The sequence below is a fragment of the Eutrigla gurnardus genome (assembly GCF_963514095.1).
Source record: "Eutrigla gurnardus genome assembly, chromosome: 15".
NCBI lineage: Eukaryota > Metazoa > Chordata > Actinopteri > Perciformes > Triglidae > Eutrigla > Eutrigla gurnardus.
Window position 1 is genome coordinate 7,690,574 of NC_139938.1, and position 16,605 is coordinate 7,707,178.

Below are 16,605 nucleotides of genomic sequence, written 5' to 3' on the forward strand. Positions count from 1 at the left end.
CCAACATCTGTGAACCTCAGCTATCCTGCAGTATAAAGGAAATGCACCACTTCCTTTGCTTCCTGCCTCTGCAGACATGCACTGCAAATGTCAACTGCTGACACAGCTTTCTGTCTTGCCAAAAGTGCTGTACTGGCAGGTAACGAGAGTAAAACACATTGCAGACTTTCTTAAATCTTTTAAAAAAGGGAATGTATTTTATTTAGCCATCTTTCTCTTTTCATTGCAAGTGGCTTTTAAGCTGCTTTAAAGAAGTCTGTGATGTTCTTGTATCTCTCAAGTTGGAGCCAATCAGTGGTGCAGAACTTGAGGTTCACACCAAAATGCATAGCACATTTTTTGCATAGCGGATTAGACCCGAACATGCAAAATTCAAGTCATTCTCTTGTATGCATAACATAACAAACCATGACTTCAGACTTTTCACAAATTGCCGTCATGTAATTTTTTCAGCTTCCTTTTTTATCTGTTTATTGCAATTAAATCACAACAAAACTGTTTATTTTGGGTTCATACTGCTGCAGTAAACCAACCGAAGTGTGGCTTGCTATTCACATTGAATACAGCTCAAGGAAAGCACCTCTGGGTGAGGTCATGAACTGAGACAGGACACCATTTGATTACCCGGTGTATCAGGGACTTCCACAACATGTACAAAGCAGCAATAGTGGTTATTTCAGCCATGATGGATGAACCATTGTCTGTGTCATGGGGGTAAATCCCCTGATCTCACTGCTCCACTCTGACTATATGCTCTGGTACACACCGTTATGCTTCTGTAGGATGGAGGTGTGTACCAATGTCTAGAGGGCAGTAGTACATTATTTTGTTGAACGGTTCTGACGATTCTATTATTCTTGTGAGGGTTTTAGCAGCTAGATGAGCATCGTCTCTCTTCCTCTCTTGAGTGATCTCCTGTGTGTCTCCATGTGTATCTAGATCGTGGATGTATTCATGGAGTACAACCTGATCCAGCAGTGCACCTCTTTCCTCTTGGACGCTCTGAAGAACAACAGACCTTCAGAAGGACCACTGCAGACTCGCCTGCTGGAGATGAACCTCATGCATGCTCCACAGGTACACACATCTACACATACTTCCAGGAATCCAATTAATAGAGCTGGGATCCTTGTTTTCTAACTTCTTTCTTGCTTCATGTCATGGGTGCAGGTTGCTGATGCTATCCTGGGCAACCAAATGTTCACCAACTATGACCGTGCCCACATCGCCCAGCTGTGTGAGAAGGCTGGACTCCTGCAAAGGGCACTGGAGCATTACACCGACCTGTATGACATCAAGCGTGCTGTTGTGCACACACACCTGCTCAACCCAGAGGTAGGCTTATTTTAACATTAAATTAAAACCGTTGTCAGTGCTTATTGTGGATCTTTCATTCAGTCCATGGTAGATATCGTATGACCTTTGAGTTAAACGAATACTCCCTCCTCCACCCCCAGTGGCTGGTGAACTTCTTTGGCTCTCTGTCGGTGGAGGACTCCCTGGAGTGCCTCAGGGCCATGCTGTCGGCCAACATCCGCCAGAACCTGCAGATCTGTGTGCAGGTGGCTTCCAAATACCATGAGCAGCTCACCACACAGTCACTCACCGAGCTCTTTGAGTCCTTCAAGAGTTTTGAAGGTGAGATCCAAAACTTTACACTGGCATGCTGCTTCGTTTGATATACTAATAGTTTTTTAATGAAGCACATCTTTCTCAATGTTCTTTCTTGTCTTAAGAAAAGTCTAAGCTATATCACATGAGTGTAAGCTCTTAGTTCATTATTTATATGTTCATAATGTGTTTGTGTATATGTTCATGTGTTATGTTACTATGTCTTATGACTTTTCAAACAGATGGGTGTTTATGAAATGCATTGTTGTCAAGTACTTATCTATACTATGCTTCTTTTTTTTAAACCATGTCTAAAATTAGTTAATGATAGACAACGCGCAAATTGTATTGTCTATTACAGTTCTGTTATTGTTTCCTGTAATATGCCGCCTAGAGATCGCCAATTTTCAAGCCTTTTCAGCAATTCTCCTTCATATTCCCTTCCAAATTAGATGTGTGATATGTTTTGTACAATAGGGCAATTGACAGAGTGACACATCAGAGTGGTTTTTGACTTGTCCGTCAATTGTATTTATGCATATTTTGTTCCATTCCCTCTCGCCCATGTACTTGGATAGAATGTCCCTGAACTATCAATTAGACAAGTAGGCCACAGCAGAGGCAGGACAATCAATAGATTGTGCAGCATGGCCTGAAGTTGATTTAGTTCACCGTTACTGGAATAATGAAGCATAAAGGTTCAGTAAGCTATTTGGGGAAGAGCAATACGGTGGTCATGGAGCTTCGTTTGTCAGTTAAATCTTTTAGGATGTATTACTGGACCCATAATGCCATCATTAGATTGATAAAGCTGTAGTTGCTGGAGCCTGTAGCTTAATATAAGTGACTGTCTGTGTCCCTCAGGTCTGTTCTACTTCCTGGGCTCAATCGTGAACTTCAGTCAGGACCCTGAAGTTCACTTCAAATACATCCAGGCCGCCTGCAAGACGGGCCAGATCAAAGAGGTGGAGAGGATCTGTAGAGAGAGCAACTGCTACGACCCTGAGCGCGTCAAGAACTTCCTCAAGGTAAAGCCACAGGGACAGCTGGAGTGATGAAACCATTTCAATTTTCCAGCTCTTTTCTTCCTTTAGCGGGTCCTTTCTTTGAGTTGGATCTCTGGAAAAGATTTCTAGTGCTGCAATGTTTTTGAATGACCATTTCCAGTCTCATATCACATATTTTTGTCGAATGCTGCATGCTATTACAAGAAAAGCAACACAAAACGGATCAACATTTTGACCCCTTCATTACAACAGTATTACTGTCACTAGCAGATCCCCAGCAGTCAATATCTGTTGTGCTTTTCCTTTTTTGTCTTTGGAATGGCAGGACATGTCTCAGGTAAATCTATCCTCCCCCACATTAAACCTTTCCCCTCAACTTTAGGTGCAGGATTGAAACTGGGATTTGTATGGATGTGTATGTTGTTATACACCAAAATCCATACATCCTACATAGCTTTGTGTAGTTGGTCATTCATCAGGTGTGTTAGTGGTGAACAAGTTAGGTTCCTGCACCTGATAGTTGAAGTCAGCGGATGTGTCGGTGTGTATAGTGTGTAGTCCTGTGATAGGAGCCCTCTATGTTCCTGGATGACATCAACAAGGTACACAATCCCAGTTTGTTAATCCTGTGTGAGTGTGGATGGCAGCATTGTGGTACAGAGGACTAGTGGTCAGTGCTGTGTGGTGATGACCTGTCAACTGGTAGCGGTCTGTCTGTGAATAAGTTAGAAATAGAGATGCCCCGATCGATCTGCCGTTCTCGGGTGTAGTGGATACAGTCCCGTCCAAATTTACACACATGGGCCACTCCATTCTACTCTATATCCTCCATATGAGTCCAACTCTTAATGTCAACCAAGTTCACCATACAAAAAAATCTTAAATACATAAATAATTCGCCAATTATACTTCCATTTTCAAATGATATCCAGGGTGGTGCACCTCACCCACAAGCACCTTCAATTCTGTATCAGAAAAAATCCTTTCCTTAATCTTCCTCTCGGTAAATGCCGTGTTATTTCTGTTTTATAAATGAGACCTCTGCTCCTCTACTAACAGCACAGGGTCTCTAATCTTGTGCCATGCACAGACAGTAGTAGACGGTAGTGTGCAACAGGCAGTATGACGCCACAGGAGTGGGAGTTAATATACTATAATATATGCACCTTTAGATTCTTGTAAATAGATACTGATTCATAAATAGTTTCGCTTAAATAAGTAGATAATAAAATAATCAATTCTATGATGCATCACGATGCTTTGTTGAACTATTCTGCATCGATGCAGTTAAGTCTATAATCGATTATTTTATTTATTTATTTATTCTCTCTGTTTTTGGACAATCTTTCCACATTTTATATAGGTAATCTAGCAGATCAACTGTGTCATACAAATAGGAATTGGTTTGAAAGATTTGAACGAAAGATTCTCATTATATTTTAATACAAAATAGAGATGCATCGAAAATCGTTTGACAATCAAATTGTCAGGTGACTGATGATTCCTACCACTAAAATAAATGTATAGTTTGATGTAGATAATAAATAGGCTAGTTGACTCTAAAAATCCCTAATTACAGAGTATAAAATATAATACTATTCATTTTCCATAAAGGAAAGTAAAAAAAAATAACTTTATGCTGTCAAGTATATTGCTTATGAAGAAAGAAAACTGTAATGGGCAGGTTAGACTTCTAAAAACATCTTAATTAGAAAGAAAGAAATGTGATCGGTGCATTTCGAGTAAGGAAACTACTTCAGAATATTTTTCAGTTCTTGTTCCGTGACTCTACTCTACTCTAATTTTACAATGTTGTAGTGAAAAATCGTTTCTTTCCCCCCTCCAATTGATACAATATCAATTAAATGTGTATTGTTAATTACTTGAGGGTTGACGTCGCTGGAAAATTATATCTTAAATTCAATTTCCAGTGACTGATAAATGTCTTACCGTTGTAACAGCCCAGTCCTATATGCAGTAACATCTAGGACTATTTTGTATTAAAAATACATATAATTCTGTTCTCATTGCATTGGTAACAGATCACCAGTGTTGCAGGGTTGGTTGCTGTTTTGTGTCATGTACAGAGCTGCTTTGTCTCACTGAACCTTTCCCTTTCTCTCCACTGTGTGTGACGGACAGGAAGCCAAACTCACCGACCAGCTGCCACTTATCATCGTCTGTGACCGCTTTGACTTTGTCCACGACCTGGTCCTCTACCTGTACCGCAACAACCTGCAGAAGTACATTGAGATCTATGTTCAGAAGGTAAGGCTCAATGGGGAAGCATTCAAATGCATTGTGACGATTATACTACATCCTTGTATTGCAGAAACAATATAATTTATTAATTGTTAAATTTGTGTCTTAGGTGAATCCTAGCCGTCTGCCTGTTGTGGTTGGTGGTCTCTTAGACGTGGACTGCTCAGAGGATGTCATCAAGAGCCTGATCCTGGTCGTCAGGGGACAGTTCTCGACTGATGAACTGGTGGCTGAAGTGGAAAAGAGGAACAGGTGCTGCACTATTCTAATGACATGTTTCTAAACTTTGCATATAAATAGTTGAAGCAGCGTTTTCTTCCCAGATAAGTGCGATCACTCTTTACTTGAATTCAGAAAGTTAATCATCAGGAGGGAAACTGTTGTGCCAGCCAGTAGTTGCAGCTTTGTCTGGAACGCCAGGTGGTTGATAAGATTATCTCTATTTGGATGACTTTTCTATGCCCGACAATTATCTTTGATATATGAGGTTACTAATGCTTTGATTGTATTAGTGTTGCTGCATGCTTTCTCTTATGACAACTTGTGTGTTATCATAATTATCAGATGTGTTTAATGGGGCTGCTAATGTAGCCCAAATTAAAAACTGTAGGGATTTTTTTGCATGTAGTACTGCCATAACTTTAAATTTCATCAATCAAAATGAACATTTACTAGAAATCTACCTTCCTGATCATTTACAGGAACATTTTAGTTATGCATGTTTAACTAGTAACAAGTTACAACATGTTTCTTAAATAACTTAATTAATAAAGTTATTAAAGTGCAGTATTCAGTTCAACACTGATCACCACCTGGAGAACCATGTTTATCTAATGCTCTAAATAGGATTTGAATTATGCATCATTCCTGTCTGAGACATTGTGTGAGAGAAAAAGTCCTGATATCCTTCTACTCTTACAGACTGAAGCTGCTGCTGCCCTGGCTGGAGTCTCGTATCCACGAAGGCTGTGAGGAGCCTGCCACCCATAACGCTCTGGCAAAGATCTACATCGACAGCAACAACAACCCTGAACGCTTCCTGAGGGAAAACCCATTCTATGACAGCCGCGTGGTGGGAAAGTACTGCGAGAAAAGAGATCCCCACCTGGCCTGTGTGGCCTACGAGAGAGGACAGTGTGACCAGGAGCTGATCAATGTGAGGACGCACTTGCTTGCTTCTCACCTGTGTAGCCAAATGTTTCTGTTGACTTACTTGAATTGTAATTCCCCCCTGTAATTGTAATTTTTATATCAGGTCTGCAATGAGAACTCCCTGTTCAAGAGCTTGTCTCGCTACCTGGTGCGCCGCAAAGACCCTGACCTGTGGGCCAGCGTGCTGCTGGAAAGCAACCCCTTCAGACGACCACTCATTGACCAGGTAAAGTATACACAAAAATGAGTCTTATGCTATTGGATACAACTGCCTGGTGCTTCTCTAAGCCTCAACATGTTTGTCCTCAGGTGGTGCAGACAGCACTTTCAGAAACCCAGGACCCAGAAGAGGTATCCGTCACAGTCAAGGCCTTCATGACCGCAGACTTGCCCAACGAGCTCATTGAGCTGCTGGAGAAGATTGTATTGGATAACTCTGTCTTCAGTGAACACAGGTGCTTAGTTGTAACATTTTGGATTACTAACTGTGTTCAAAATCAAATGGCAAAACTAAAGTGTGCTAAGGGTTTCCATGCGTTTCCTTTTTCCAACAGAAATCTGCAGAACCTGCTGATCCTCACCGCTATCAAAGCTGACCGTACTCGTGTGATGGAGTACATCAGCAGGCTAGACAACTATGACGCTCCCGATATCGCAAACATAGCCATCAGCAATGAGCTCTTCGAAGAGGCCTTTGCCATCTTCAAGAAGTTTGACGTCAACACCTCTGCTGTGCAGGTAAGTCATTAGCTCTTAAACAGCTAGAGTGATGCCTTATTGATTGAAGAAGTGTTGAACGTCCATGTTTTTTGTGTTTTGTTACCTAGGTGCTGATCGAGCATATTGGCAACCTGGACCGTGCCTATGAGTTTGCAGAACGATGCAACGAGCCGGCCGTGTGGAGCCAGCTGGCTAAAGCTCAGCTACAGAAGGACTTGGTTAAAGAAGCCATCGACTCCTACATCAAAGCAGACGATCCCTCTGCGTACATGGAGGTGGTACAGGCTGCTGATAAGAGCGGTAAGGAGACTTGTTGAGCTCAAGTAAGAATACACGGCAGAGAGATTTTATTTCATAGTTTTCAGTGTGGCTAAGGCTATACTGTTCTGTTTCAGGTACAGCAGAAAGCTTTCAAAATGTGTTCAAAGTGTAGAGGGAAAGAAACTTGACTTACTGAGTCCGTCACTATGAACAGAAGGCAGGATTTCAGAGAAAGCTGTTTGGTGTTTGGACGTGCACCTTCGATTGAGTGCAATCAATATGCATCAGCTGTGGTTTGGAGTTTGTTGCTAGAGTTTTGTCCCCCAGGGTTATTTGCTGATAGTTGCATTGTTTCAATTAAGCTCAGGATGAGAGTCTTTACTGCGTTTACTGTTGTCATTAACTGTCGCCCGAGTTACACTCCTCTCCTTGTGATCTCTGTTTCACAGAGAAAGGCGCACAGACTTCCATTGGGAATTTTGGCCACCCTAAGTTAAACCATGCTTGCAATTCTTTTTACTTGTTAGCGAGAGGACTAAACATCTTGCAGGCCTCGGCCAGCCCACAACAACCCCACTTCTCTTAACCATGTGTTGCGAGTGAGACTCGGTGTCAATGCATTAGACCAGAAAAAGAGAAGTGTGTGTGTCCAGCTGTCAGTACATGTGTAGCTTCAACTGAATCTCTGTGGTTTTAAGTTTAGTTTCATTGTCTACTTTTTTTTATTATTTTTTTATTATTTTTTTACAACTGCTTTATTTTACTGTTTCACTTCTAGCTCTATAGGAGTTGTGTTAAATAACTGCTGGTGAAACCCAACATTTCCTGATTGCTGCTTTATTAAAAAAGCTTTAAGTAATAACATTTAACTGTAATCGTGAAGAATTTACAGGAAATTAAATGAGTTTATCACCATATTAATGGAGCTTTATTAGCAGCTGTTCTTCAATAAAACAAGCATTCTCCTACACCCACCACCCCCCTGGTTTAACAGGATTGATTTAGAAATGCACCAACAGCTGGATATTCCTGTCCATGTGTTTCAGGTAACTGGGAGGACTTGGTCAAATTCCTTCAGATGGCCCGTAAGAAGGCTCGTGAATCCTACGTGGAAACGGAGCTCATCTTTGCTTTGGCCAAAACCAATCGCCTGGCTGAATTGGAAGAGTTCATCAACGGACCCAACAATGCTCACATCCAACAGGTTGGCCTTGCTTTCATACAACGCTCTGTAGAGAAGCTGTAAGGTCTAAAATGTAATAGTGTCTTCATCTGGCTTTACGTGGCTAAACCAGTTTAATTTATGCAAACCAGTTGAACCGGATTTGTCTTTTTAACACGTTCTGGAAAATGAAAAACATCAGCGACCTGTGTCGACTGCGTCACAGTACTTAATCCATCGTGTTTCTCATTAATTGATAAGCATGTCAAGTGATTAAAATAATATTGTTTATTTATAAATGGATCGGTGAGTGTCCGAGTCGGCTGGTGCGCAAAATGCTGCTGCCGAGCGGGCCGAGGCCAGCATGATGGAGATCACGTTTCAGTCTAGGTGGGAGGAGGGGAGATGCGCGCGGCATACCTTGTGTTTGTTTACGTCATCGATTCACCGGAGCATTTAACGAAATGAGAACGTCGATCCGAAGAAGATAAAAAGCTGCTAGTTGCTCAAACAAGGCCGCCGATGTACGCAGTAACACGTATATGATGCATGTATATGCAAGACGAGCAAAAGTTCACCTTTCTCCGTTGTTGTGAAACCACAAGCTAATCGTAATTCGGACGCTCATTGAGTACGTCACGCAGCCTGCGGCACCATATCCACCTCTCTGGTTCCAAGAAGCCGTAATGTTTTGTAAAGAGAGACACAGTTGCGGCGTTACAACGCAAAGCAAAGTTATTTATAAATGGTACATTCCCGGCATATTTTTGACTCTCCTTTCTGTGATTACGCAGCACTCTGTGTAAAAAAAACAAAAAACAACAAAAACAAAAACTAATGTATCACTCGGGAGGGTCTGCTATGGCAAGTGTGACACCTAGTGGGAAAGGTCGATATTACCGGTTCGGTCCGGTCTTTGGCTTGGTATCAGACCGGTTTGAACATGTTTAAACCGGCCGAAGCCTGCTGTGTCTTTATATATGTATCTTTCTTGATGTAGGTCGGTGACCGCTGCTACGATGAGAAAATGTACGATGCCGCTAAGCTGCTATACAACAACGTCTCCAACTTTGGTCGCCTGGCTTCAACTCTTGTGCACCTCGGGGAGTACCAGGCTGCCGTGGACGGCGCCCGTAAGGCCAACAGCACCCGTACATGGAAGGAGGTGTGCTTCGCCTGCGTGGATGGAAAGGAGTTCAGACTTGCCCAGATGTGCGGTCTCCACATCGTAGTGCACGCTGACGAGCTGGAGGAGCTGATCAACTACTACCAAGTAAGATGGAAATTGAATAATTTTTCGTGTTTATCTTTGTGTTTCACACACATTTACCAGATACCTCCCTCTTCTCTCTCAGGACCGCGGTTACTTTGAGGAGCTGATCACCATGCTGGAGGCCGCCCTTGGCCTGGAGCGCGCTCACATGGGGATGTTCACAGAGCTGGCCATCCTTTACTCCAAGTTCAAGCCCCAGAAGATGAGGGAGCATCTGGAGCTCTTCTGGTCCAGAGTTAACATCCCGAAGGTCCTGAGAGCAGCAGAGCAGGCGCATCTGTGGGCCGAGCTGGTCTTCCTGTACGACAAGTATGAGGAGTTCGACAACGCCATCATCACCATGATGAACCACCCGACAGATGCCTGGAAGGAGGGACAGTTCAAAGACATAATCACAAAGGTAACGATTTATATAATTTGTTGTCAAGCTGTCAAATAAAGATTGTGTTGATGGTTTTTATGGATTATATTTTTGTATTTTATGATGTAGCATACAGTGTCTGTATTCAGCTTTTTCACCTGAAATTACACTTGCAGCTAATTTTCTATGATTATTTTACTTATTTGTCAATCCATTTAAATGATTAATTTCCTCCAAAAAATCATATTGAACATTTTATTGACATTCATTGTCATGTTGACAAACTGTAGGCTTTCATTATAATGCAGCTCAAAACAAAAGGAAATACGCTCCCCCCTGGAATCTTCTCCCCATATTCTTAAACTAAGCTTTATCCTGACTAAAATCCAAATCGACAGACTATCTAGCATTTTTCAATAAGGCTGCATAAAAAAGAATAACCTTTAGCAGGCAGTCACCCTGTAAATGTCATGTGACTTTGTGTTCTGAGCGGGTGAGGGAATAAAGCTCTGTATGCTGCAGCATGGAGATCCTGCCAACACAGACCTATGAATGGGCTTTTATCCCACTGCAATCTCTTATGGTTATCACCTAAAAGGGCTAAAGTTGTAATTTTGTGAATCCCAAATAAGAAATACTTTATTTTTATGCCATGATTGTTTCTAATTGTTTCCCTCTTCACCCTCCCTCTATAGGTGGCCAACGTGGAGCTGTACTACAAAGCCACCCAGTTCTATCTGGAGTTCAAACCCTTGTTACTGAATGACTTGCTCATAGTGCTTTCCCCCAGACTGGACCACTCCCGTGCTGTCAACTACTTCAGCAAGGTACACTTATACTCTAACATTCTTCAAATGAATACAAGAAACGGTGTTTTCTTCTTCTTCTTCTTCTGCAATGGTATAATAACACCTGACAGGGTGCTAAATTAGGATGGAAACTAGTGAGCTGATGAATGTCGACATGTGTCTACAGGTGAAACAGCTTCCTCTGGTTAAACCCTACCTGCGGTCAGTACAGAACCACAACAACAAATCTGTTAATGAAGCACTTAACAACCTCTTCATCACAGAGGAGGACTATCAGGTGAGAGAGCCTTTGGCGGTGTTCTTGTTAAATTGTTTTGTCATTAATATAATTTTTCTTTGATTTGACATTCTCCCCTTTTCCCGTCACATTCATCTTAGGCACTGAGGACATCAATAGATGCCTATGACAACTTTGACAACATCTCACTGGCCCAGCGCTTGGAGAAGCACGAGCTGATTGAGTTCAGGAGAATCGCTGCTTACCTCTTCAAGGGCAACAACCGCTGGAAACAGAGTGTGGAGCTCTGCAAGAAGGACAAGCTCTATAAGGTGGGTTTTTTTTCACCCCCCTCTGAATATTCACCTTTACTTGCTTTGCGAATGTTTCTGAATCACTGCTTAGATTGACTTGGACCATTTCTAAACCCGGCTGTGCTGTGTCTCCCCTACAGGATGCCATGCAGTATGCATCGGAGTCCAAGGACACAGAGCTGGCAGAGGAGCTGCTCTCCTGGTTCCTACAGGAGGACAAGAAGGAGTGTTTCGCCGCCTGCCTGTTCACCTGCTATGACCTGCTGCGGCCCGACGTGGTGCTGGAGACTGCCTGGAGGCACAACATCATGGACTTTTCTATGCCATACTTCATTCAGGTCATGAGGGAGTACCTCAGCAAGGTGGGTCGGCTCTTTCTTTCAGGCTGGACTTAAGTGAACTGAAGAATAAAAAAGGTTTCGTTATAAATGAAGGCCTTACAGCTGTTCATCCTGTCGGGGGGGATATTTATTTAATCTTTTATCAGGCATGATTTTGTTTGTGTCGAGCATCAATTCTTCAAACTACAACATGAATGAATTGTCAGCCTCTCCATTTGTTAGTCCTTTGTGTTAAGTCTGATCCATAAACCAGATACCATTGTTTTCCTTTGACAGTGGGAAGTATCAGATGAAAGACATACTCAGAATTCTTTCTGATTGTTCTCTATTTACCAAAATTATTTGACAGGGAAATCATTTTAATGTTGTTCTTCTATGCTGCAACTCTTCTCTTCCAGGTTGATGCAGTTAAGGAACAGGTGAAAGCTAAATGCTCTGTTTTTGAACTCAAAGTGTAGATCAGGAGACTGCTGCCTTGAGTGTGCATGGTTTTAGCTACACTCTCACTTTGACACAATCACAGAGACATCTTTCAAGATGAAATGGTAGTTGTTGTGGAACTTTCTAGATATGTAGTCTAATAAAACATTCAAACTGTAGCCGTCTGCTGCAACAGTACAAGTTTGGAGATTTCCTATTTCCTATTAACATACGACACATCTTGACATCTGGCATTTACCTGCATGCTCAATCAGGTTACAGAAACAATCTGGTGTGATTTTATATCATAGAAATGATTAAACTACAGCACCTCTGTAAGGAAAAAGAGTAAACCTCAACATGTTAATCTAGTCGGCAACGCATGCAAATCAAATTGGCTTCAGGGAGGGACAGGAATGAATTTGTTTTGGATGAGAAACAAGTTGGGGATAATGTGTGATTTTATAAAAGGACATAAATGCTACAACAGAAAAACACATGCTGCATTCTCTGAGTGAGACATGCTGTTGTTAAAGGTGCAGTGTTTGGAATTTGGTGCAAATTTTTTTTTAGTACTTATACACTAAATAAAACATAATAATTATTATATCATTTCCAATAGATTCTCTAAATTTTACACACCTCCTTCGATGAACCACAGTTGCCTCTGTTTAAAGAGCTATAAACGGCAGCAGACTGCAACAGGTATTAAACCAGAAGTTTAAAAAAATGGCTTAAATATCTGTTCTGCCTTCTGAATTCAAGAAAACATTGTTTATTTCTATTATCATATTAAGTGCATTTCCTCACAGTTATTGCCACTGCACAATATGAAGCGATATGGTTTGTTTATTTAAAGGTTTTGCTTTGATGTATGAGCTGGTTGTAGGATAACGGCATGCGTGGAAACGTCTCGCTGATGCGTAACAGCAGGCTGTTGGCTGTGCCTGGCTTGCTGTAGAAAGCCTTGAGCTGTAGGGAGACTCACCCTCCTCCCTCCTCCTCCCAAACTGCATCTTAGTGCTGCAGCCTCTTACTCACTGCCAGCACCGGGACACATACAGCATGAGACTGTTTCTGTTTACAGAGAACTTGAATAAAAGAGCTGCTGTTTTTCTGAAGAAGCATGATAAATGGAATGATAATACCAGATGCGAGAGTGCACTGCTGAGCAAGCCCTTACTTTTAACTCTACAAACATCTGCATCCAGGTGCTGCTGCTCCCGCACGCAAGGACCTGCTTACTGCTGCATCTGACTAGCTGACTGATCTTTTTCGTATTGCTCTTTTTCTTTTTTCTTTTCATGTAATTATTTAAAGAATTGGCATTTTTGTTGTCATTGTCAGGCAGGCTAACTGGACAGTGAAGAGGAAAGAAATGACTTCTTAATTTGTAATTTATTCATCTTAATTAACATTACAAATAGACTTCTACTGCTAGTTGTCAAACTTTTGTTCAGTACAAACCGTAAAACTCTATTAAGTGTGAAAAGCTTAAGCAAATAGCACTGGTTCAATCTATTGAAATTGTTGTTCCTGACACTTGCTACTGTGGGAAATCTGCTTAGCGTGGCGGCCACATGAGCATCCCTCGTCAGAAGTCGTTGACTGTGTTTTCTACTCCTTACTTGTCGAGGCATTGCTCTAAATGCCATTTTGTCTTTGCTTTGCAGGTAGATAAACTAGAAACCTCAGAGTCTGTAAGGAAAGAGGAGGAGCAGGCAACAGAGACGCAACCCATCGTCTACGGTAACCACCTCTCATGACATAAGTGCCTTGCATGTCTGTATGAGAATTTATAAAAGCCCCTGAAAACTTTTCTTCAAATTATAGCTGCTCTATAACATTAAATATTCATGATTAAATTGGCCATTAACAAAGGTAAAAAAAAAAAAAAAAAAATGTTTTAGAAAGTATTTAATGTTGAAGATTAACCAGAATGAAACGCATCAGTTACATGTTTGACCCCTTCGTGTTTGTGTGTATCTTGCAGGCACACCCCAGTTGATGCTGACAGCGGGCCCCAGCGTACCTGTGGTCCCTCAGCAACCCTACGGCTACGGCTACCAGGCGCCTGCAGGATACAGTCAGCCGGCGGCTCAGCCAGGCTTTGGCTACGGCATGTAAAGACCCCATCCCCTTCTCTGCACATGCGGGCTGGAGCAACCATCCATCCATCTCCCACAGTCCTTCACCAGACCATTAGAGTCTCTCTCTGCCCTCCACAGGGAGCGGGGGATAACACAGACAACCCTTTTTTTCTGTTTTGTTTTTTTTACTTTTTTTTCTCCCTCTTTTTAAACTGTCATGAAGGACTGAGTTTTATTTCTGTTGTCAAAGAAAAAGATTGAATCACAAAGATTAATTTTCTCACATTCCGTATTGACTAGATTAATTTTTCTTTTGTCTATTTTATTTGAATGGGAAATGGTTTATGTACAATGGGGGGCTTGTGAGAAGAGCTAGTCCTCTTCTCAGTTTAAGAAAAAATGGTCTGTTGTGAAGCATCTGATTTGCACTCTGTAGTGAAAAGAAATTAATGTAGAACCTCTTCCTTTTGACGTGTGTGAGCAGCTTCTTCTGTCCGATTGTAAAATGCATTTAATTATTGTATATTCAGACACAAAAAAAAAAACGCTACTATGTTCTTCTATATTTGAACATGAGACCGCCGCTTCCATGACCACAATCCTGAAACACTACGTTGTACCAGTCATGTCCCACACATACACACCCACCAACACACTTCAGGGCTGTTTATTGAAGAAAACCCAAGAGAGTATTTTACATAAGATTTACAGGAAAGTTAGATTCTTTCCAGCAAAACCTATGCAGGACTCTCCAAAAACAATTTGCATTCGGATGATATTTTCATGTGCTTTAAAAACTGCTCTCATGTGGGACCATTCCAGCTCAGGAGGGACTGCAGACCTGTTTGCGTTTGACTAACATGCCCCCCTTCTTAATGCTGCGGTTTGTTTCTGCTGGATGTCATTTTAGGTCATTCTCGAGTGTGCAGGAGAGATTTGTCAAACTTTATTCTCCTGGTGTCCTGTTGAGGGTTGCCTTTTAACCCCTTCAGTTGACCCGCTCATCCAATTCAGAAAAAATATCACAGGACTTGTGGTAATTTGAAGTTTTTATCAAAGGCTTGCGTGTATACAGGAAATCAATCATTAACTCCTCTGAACTTATATTCTTATCTAAATTACCTTAGATTTACATTGTGCACTTAAGATACTTGATTGTGCATAATCAGGATCATAATGAATGAAACAGCGGTTTTGTTTTCCACTTAAAAATAAAGGCTTCTTGTTTGTCAAGAACAGTCTGATTGTGTCTTACATATACATGTCTAGGTCAGGAGAAGAAAACACAGTTAAGACACCAGTTATACATGGGACTTCCATCCAACTGCTGCACATTCAGCAGCAGTGATGTCATGCTTTGGATGTACTGACCGTAGATGCTGTAGTTTGTAGTCCAATGCAATATTGCACAAGATGTGATTACACAAACCTAGAGAAAGGAATGCTCCATTTCCAACTAAACTATATCAGCATTTCTATTTGCTGTATTGGCACTTTGAAGGGCTACGTAATGGGGGAACTCGTTTCTGAATTCATACAGGCTTCAGTTGAAGTGAAGATCAAACAGAAGGCCAATGAGCTAATTTGGCAGGACTTGGACGTGGATCTACGGAGTAGCCCTTTGTGAAGACGGCCTGAGCTCTTTATACAACTATGTCGGGTCTTACTGAGGCACTCTGGTGTTGCAATGGATTGTAATGTGTTCCACTTAACTTTGTCTTCCTTGTGTAGTGTGGACTATCTTAATAGGTTCAGATCTGCTGAACAGCAGCAATGCAAGTTCCATGTAATACATACGGATTTGGTAACAGCACCCTCTGGTGGTACAAATTAAGAGTGCAAAGGCAGAACTGACGTGAGTTACTGCCAGTATAACATATCTTATATACCTGACCTCAAAACTGTTGGAAGGTTGTGATTTAATGTTGCTCGGAAGATAAAAGTAGATTGCACACAATCAGACAATGTTGATTTTAGATGGAGGCATTCATTCCTACTGCTAATTAACTAGAACTATTTCAGGAAGTTCAACTGTACCAGGAAAGGTATTTCAGGTCAAATTAAAATGCCAGCCAGTCCGTTAAAGTTTACATGACGTTACGTTAAACAGCTCTACTGCAAATCATGTCAGTGACCTTCACGCTATTCTATGAATACGTCACTCCTAACGATGACTTGACCAATTTAAAAATTTACTTTAGAAGATTCAACTTGTACTATTAAAAAAAAAAAACCTTCATTTTGGAACCATACTCATTCACAGCAGATAAAGCACATGCGTCATCAAGAGCATTTAATTTATATTAGCCAATTACTCTAATGTCTTACTCAGAGACGTAATGGACCAGTCCATCGTTACATTACACTAACACCTGTGCTTTGACAAGTAAAACAGTGAAAAGGGTCCATTGTTATTTTATTGCAATGAGCGCCACAATCATTTCCATATGTTTCCTAGGAGCATTATGTCTTCCGACAGGCTTTAGACTGGTTCATGTGGAGGACTGAACAGAACAGTCCCTGTGGTGTACATACACATCCAGCTGTTCTATTCAAGAGACAACAAATCGGTATACATGTCCAAACCAGCACCAAAACATTCAAG

The 16,605-nt window shown here is 41.5% G+C and overlaps 1 protein-coding gene across 2 annotated transcripts in view; it reads left to right on the forward strand.

Annotated features, from left to right (window-relative positions):
* cltca (clathrin, heavy chain a (Hc)) overlaps window positions 1-14,468 on the forward strand; it is a 33,378-nt gene extending 18,910 nt beyond the window's left edge. The window contains exons 11-31 of one of the 2 annotated variants that reach the window (XM_084029053.1): window positions 940-1,077; window positions 1,171-1,335; window positions 1,458-1,638; window positions 2,476-2,639; window positions 4,761-4,886; window positions 4,990-5,132; window positions 5,802-6,036; window positions 6,136-6,258; window positions 6,342-6,487; window positions 6,587-6,770; window positions 6,860-7,052; window positions 8,060-8,217; window positions 9,176-9,448; window positions 9,531-9,848; window positions 10,505-10,636; window positions 10,785-10,895; window positions 10,997-11,167; window positions 11,290-11,511; window positions 11,889-11,909; window positions 13,584-13,659; window positions 13,904-14,468. In XM_084029053.1, coding sequence (XP_083885179.1) covers window positions 940-1,077; window positions 1,171-1,335; window positions 1,458-1,638; window positions 2,476-2,639; window positions 4,761-4,886; window positions 4,990-5,132; window positions 5,802-6,036; window positions 6,136-6,258; window positions 6,342-6,487; window positions 6,587-6,770; window positions 6,860-7,052; window positions 8,060-8,217; window positions 9,176-9,448; window positions 9,531-9,848; window positions 10,505-10,636; window positions 10,785-10,895; window positions 10,997-11,167; window positions 11,290-11,511; window positions 11,889-11,909; window positions 13,584-13,659; window positions 13,904-14,037 — 3,414 coding nt within the window. In that variant the 3' untranslated portion in view covers window positions 14,038-14,468. The remainder of the gene's footprint in view (window positions 1-939; window positions 1,078-1,170; window positions 1,336-1,457; window positions 1,639-2,475; window positions 2,640-4,760; window positions 4,887-4,989; window positions 5,133-5,801; window positions 6,037-6,135; window positions 6,259-6,341; window positions 6,488-6,586; window positions 6,771-6,859; window positions 7,053-8,059; window positions 8,218-9,175; window positions 9,449-9,530; window positions 9,849-10,504; window positions 10,637-10,784; window positions 10,896-10,996; window positions 11,168-11,289; window positions 11,512-11,888; window positions 11,910-13,583; window positions 13,660-13,903) is intronic. The other variant, XM_084029054.1, reaches the window with a different exon arrangement.
* Window positions 14,469-16,605: the final 2,137 nt, after the last annotated feature.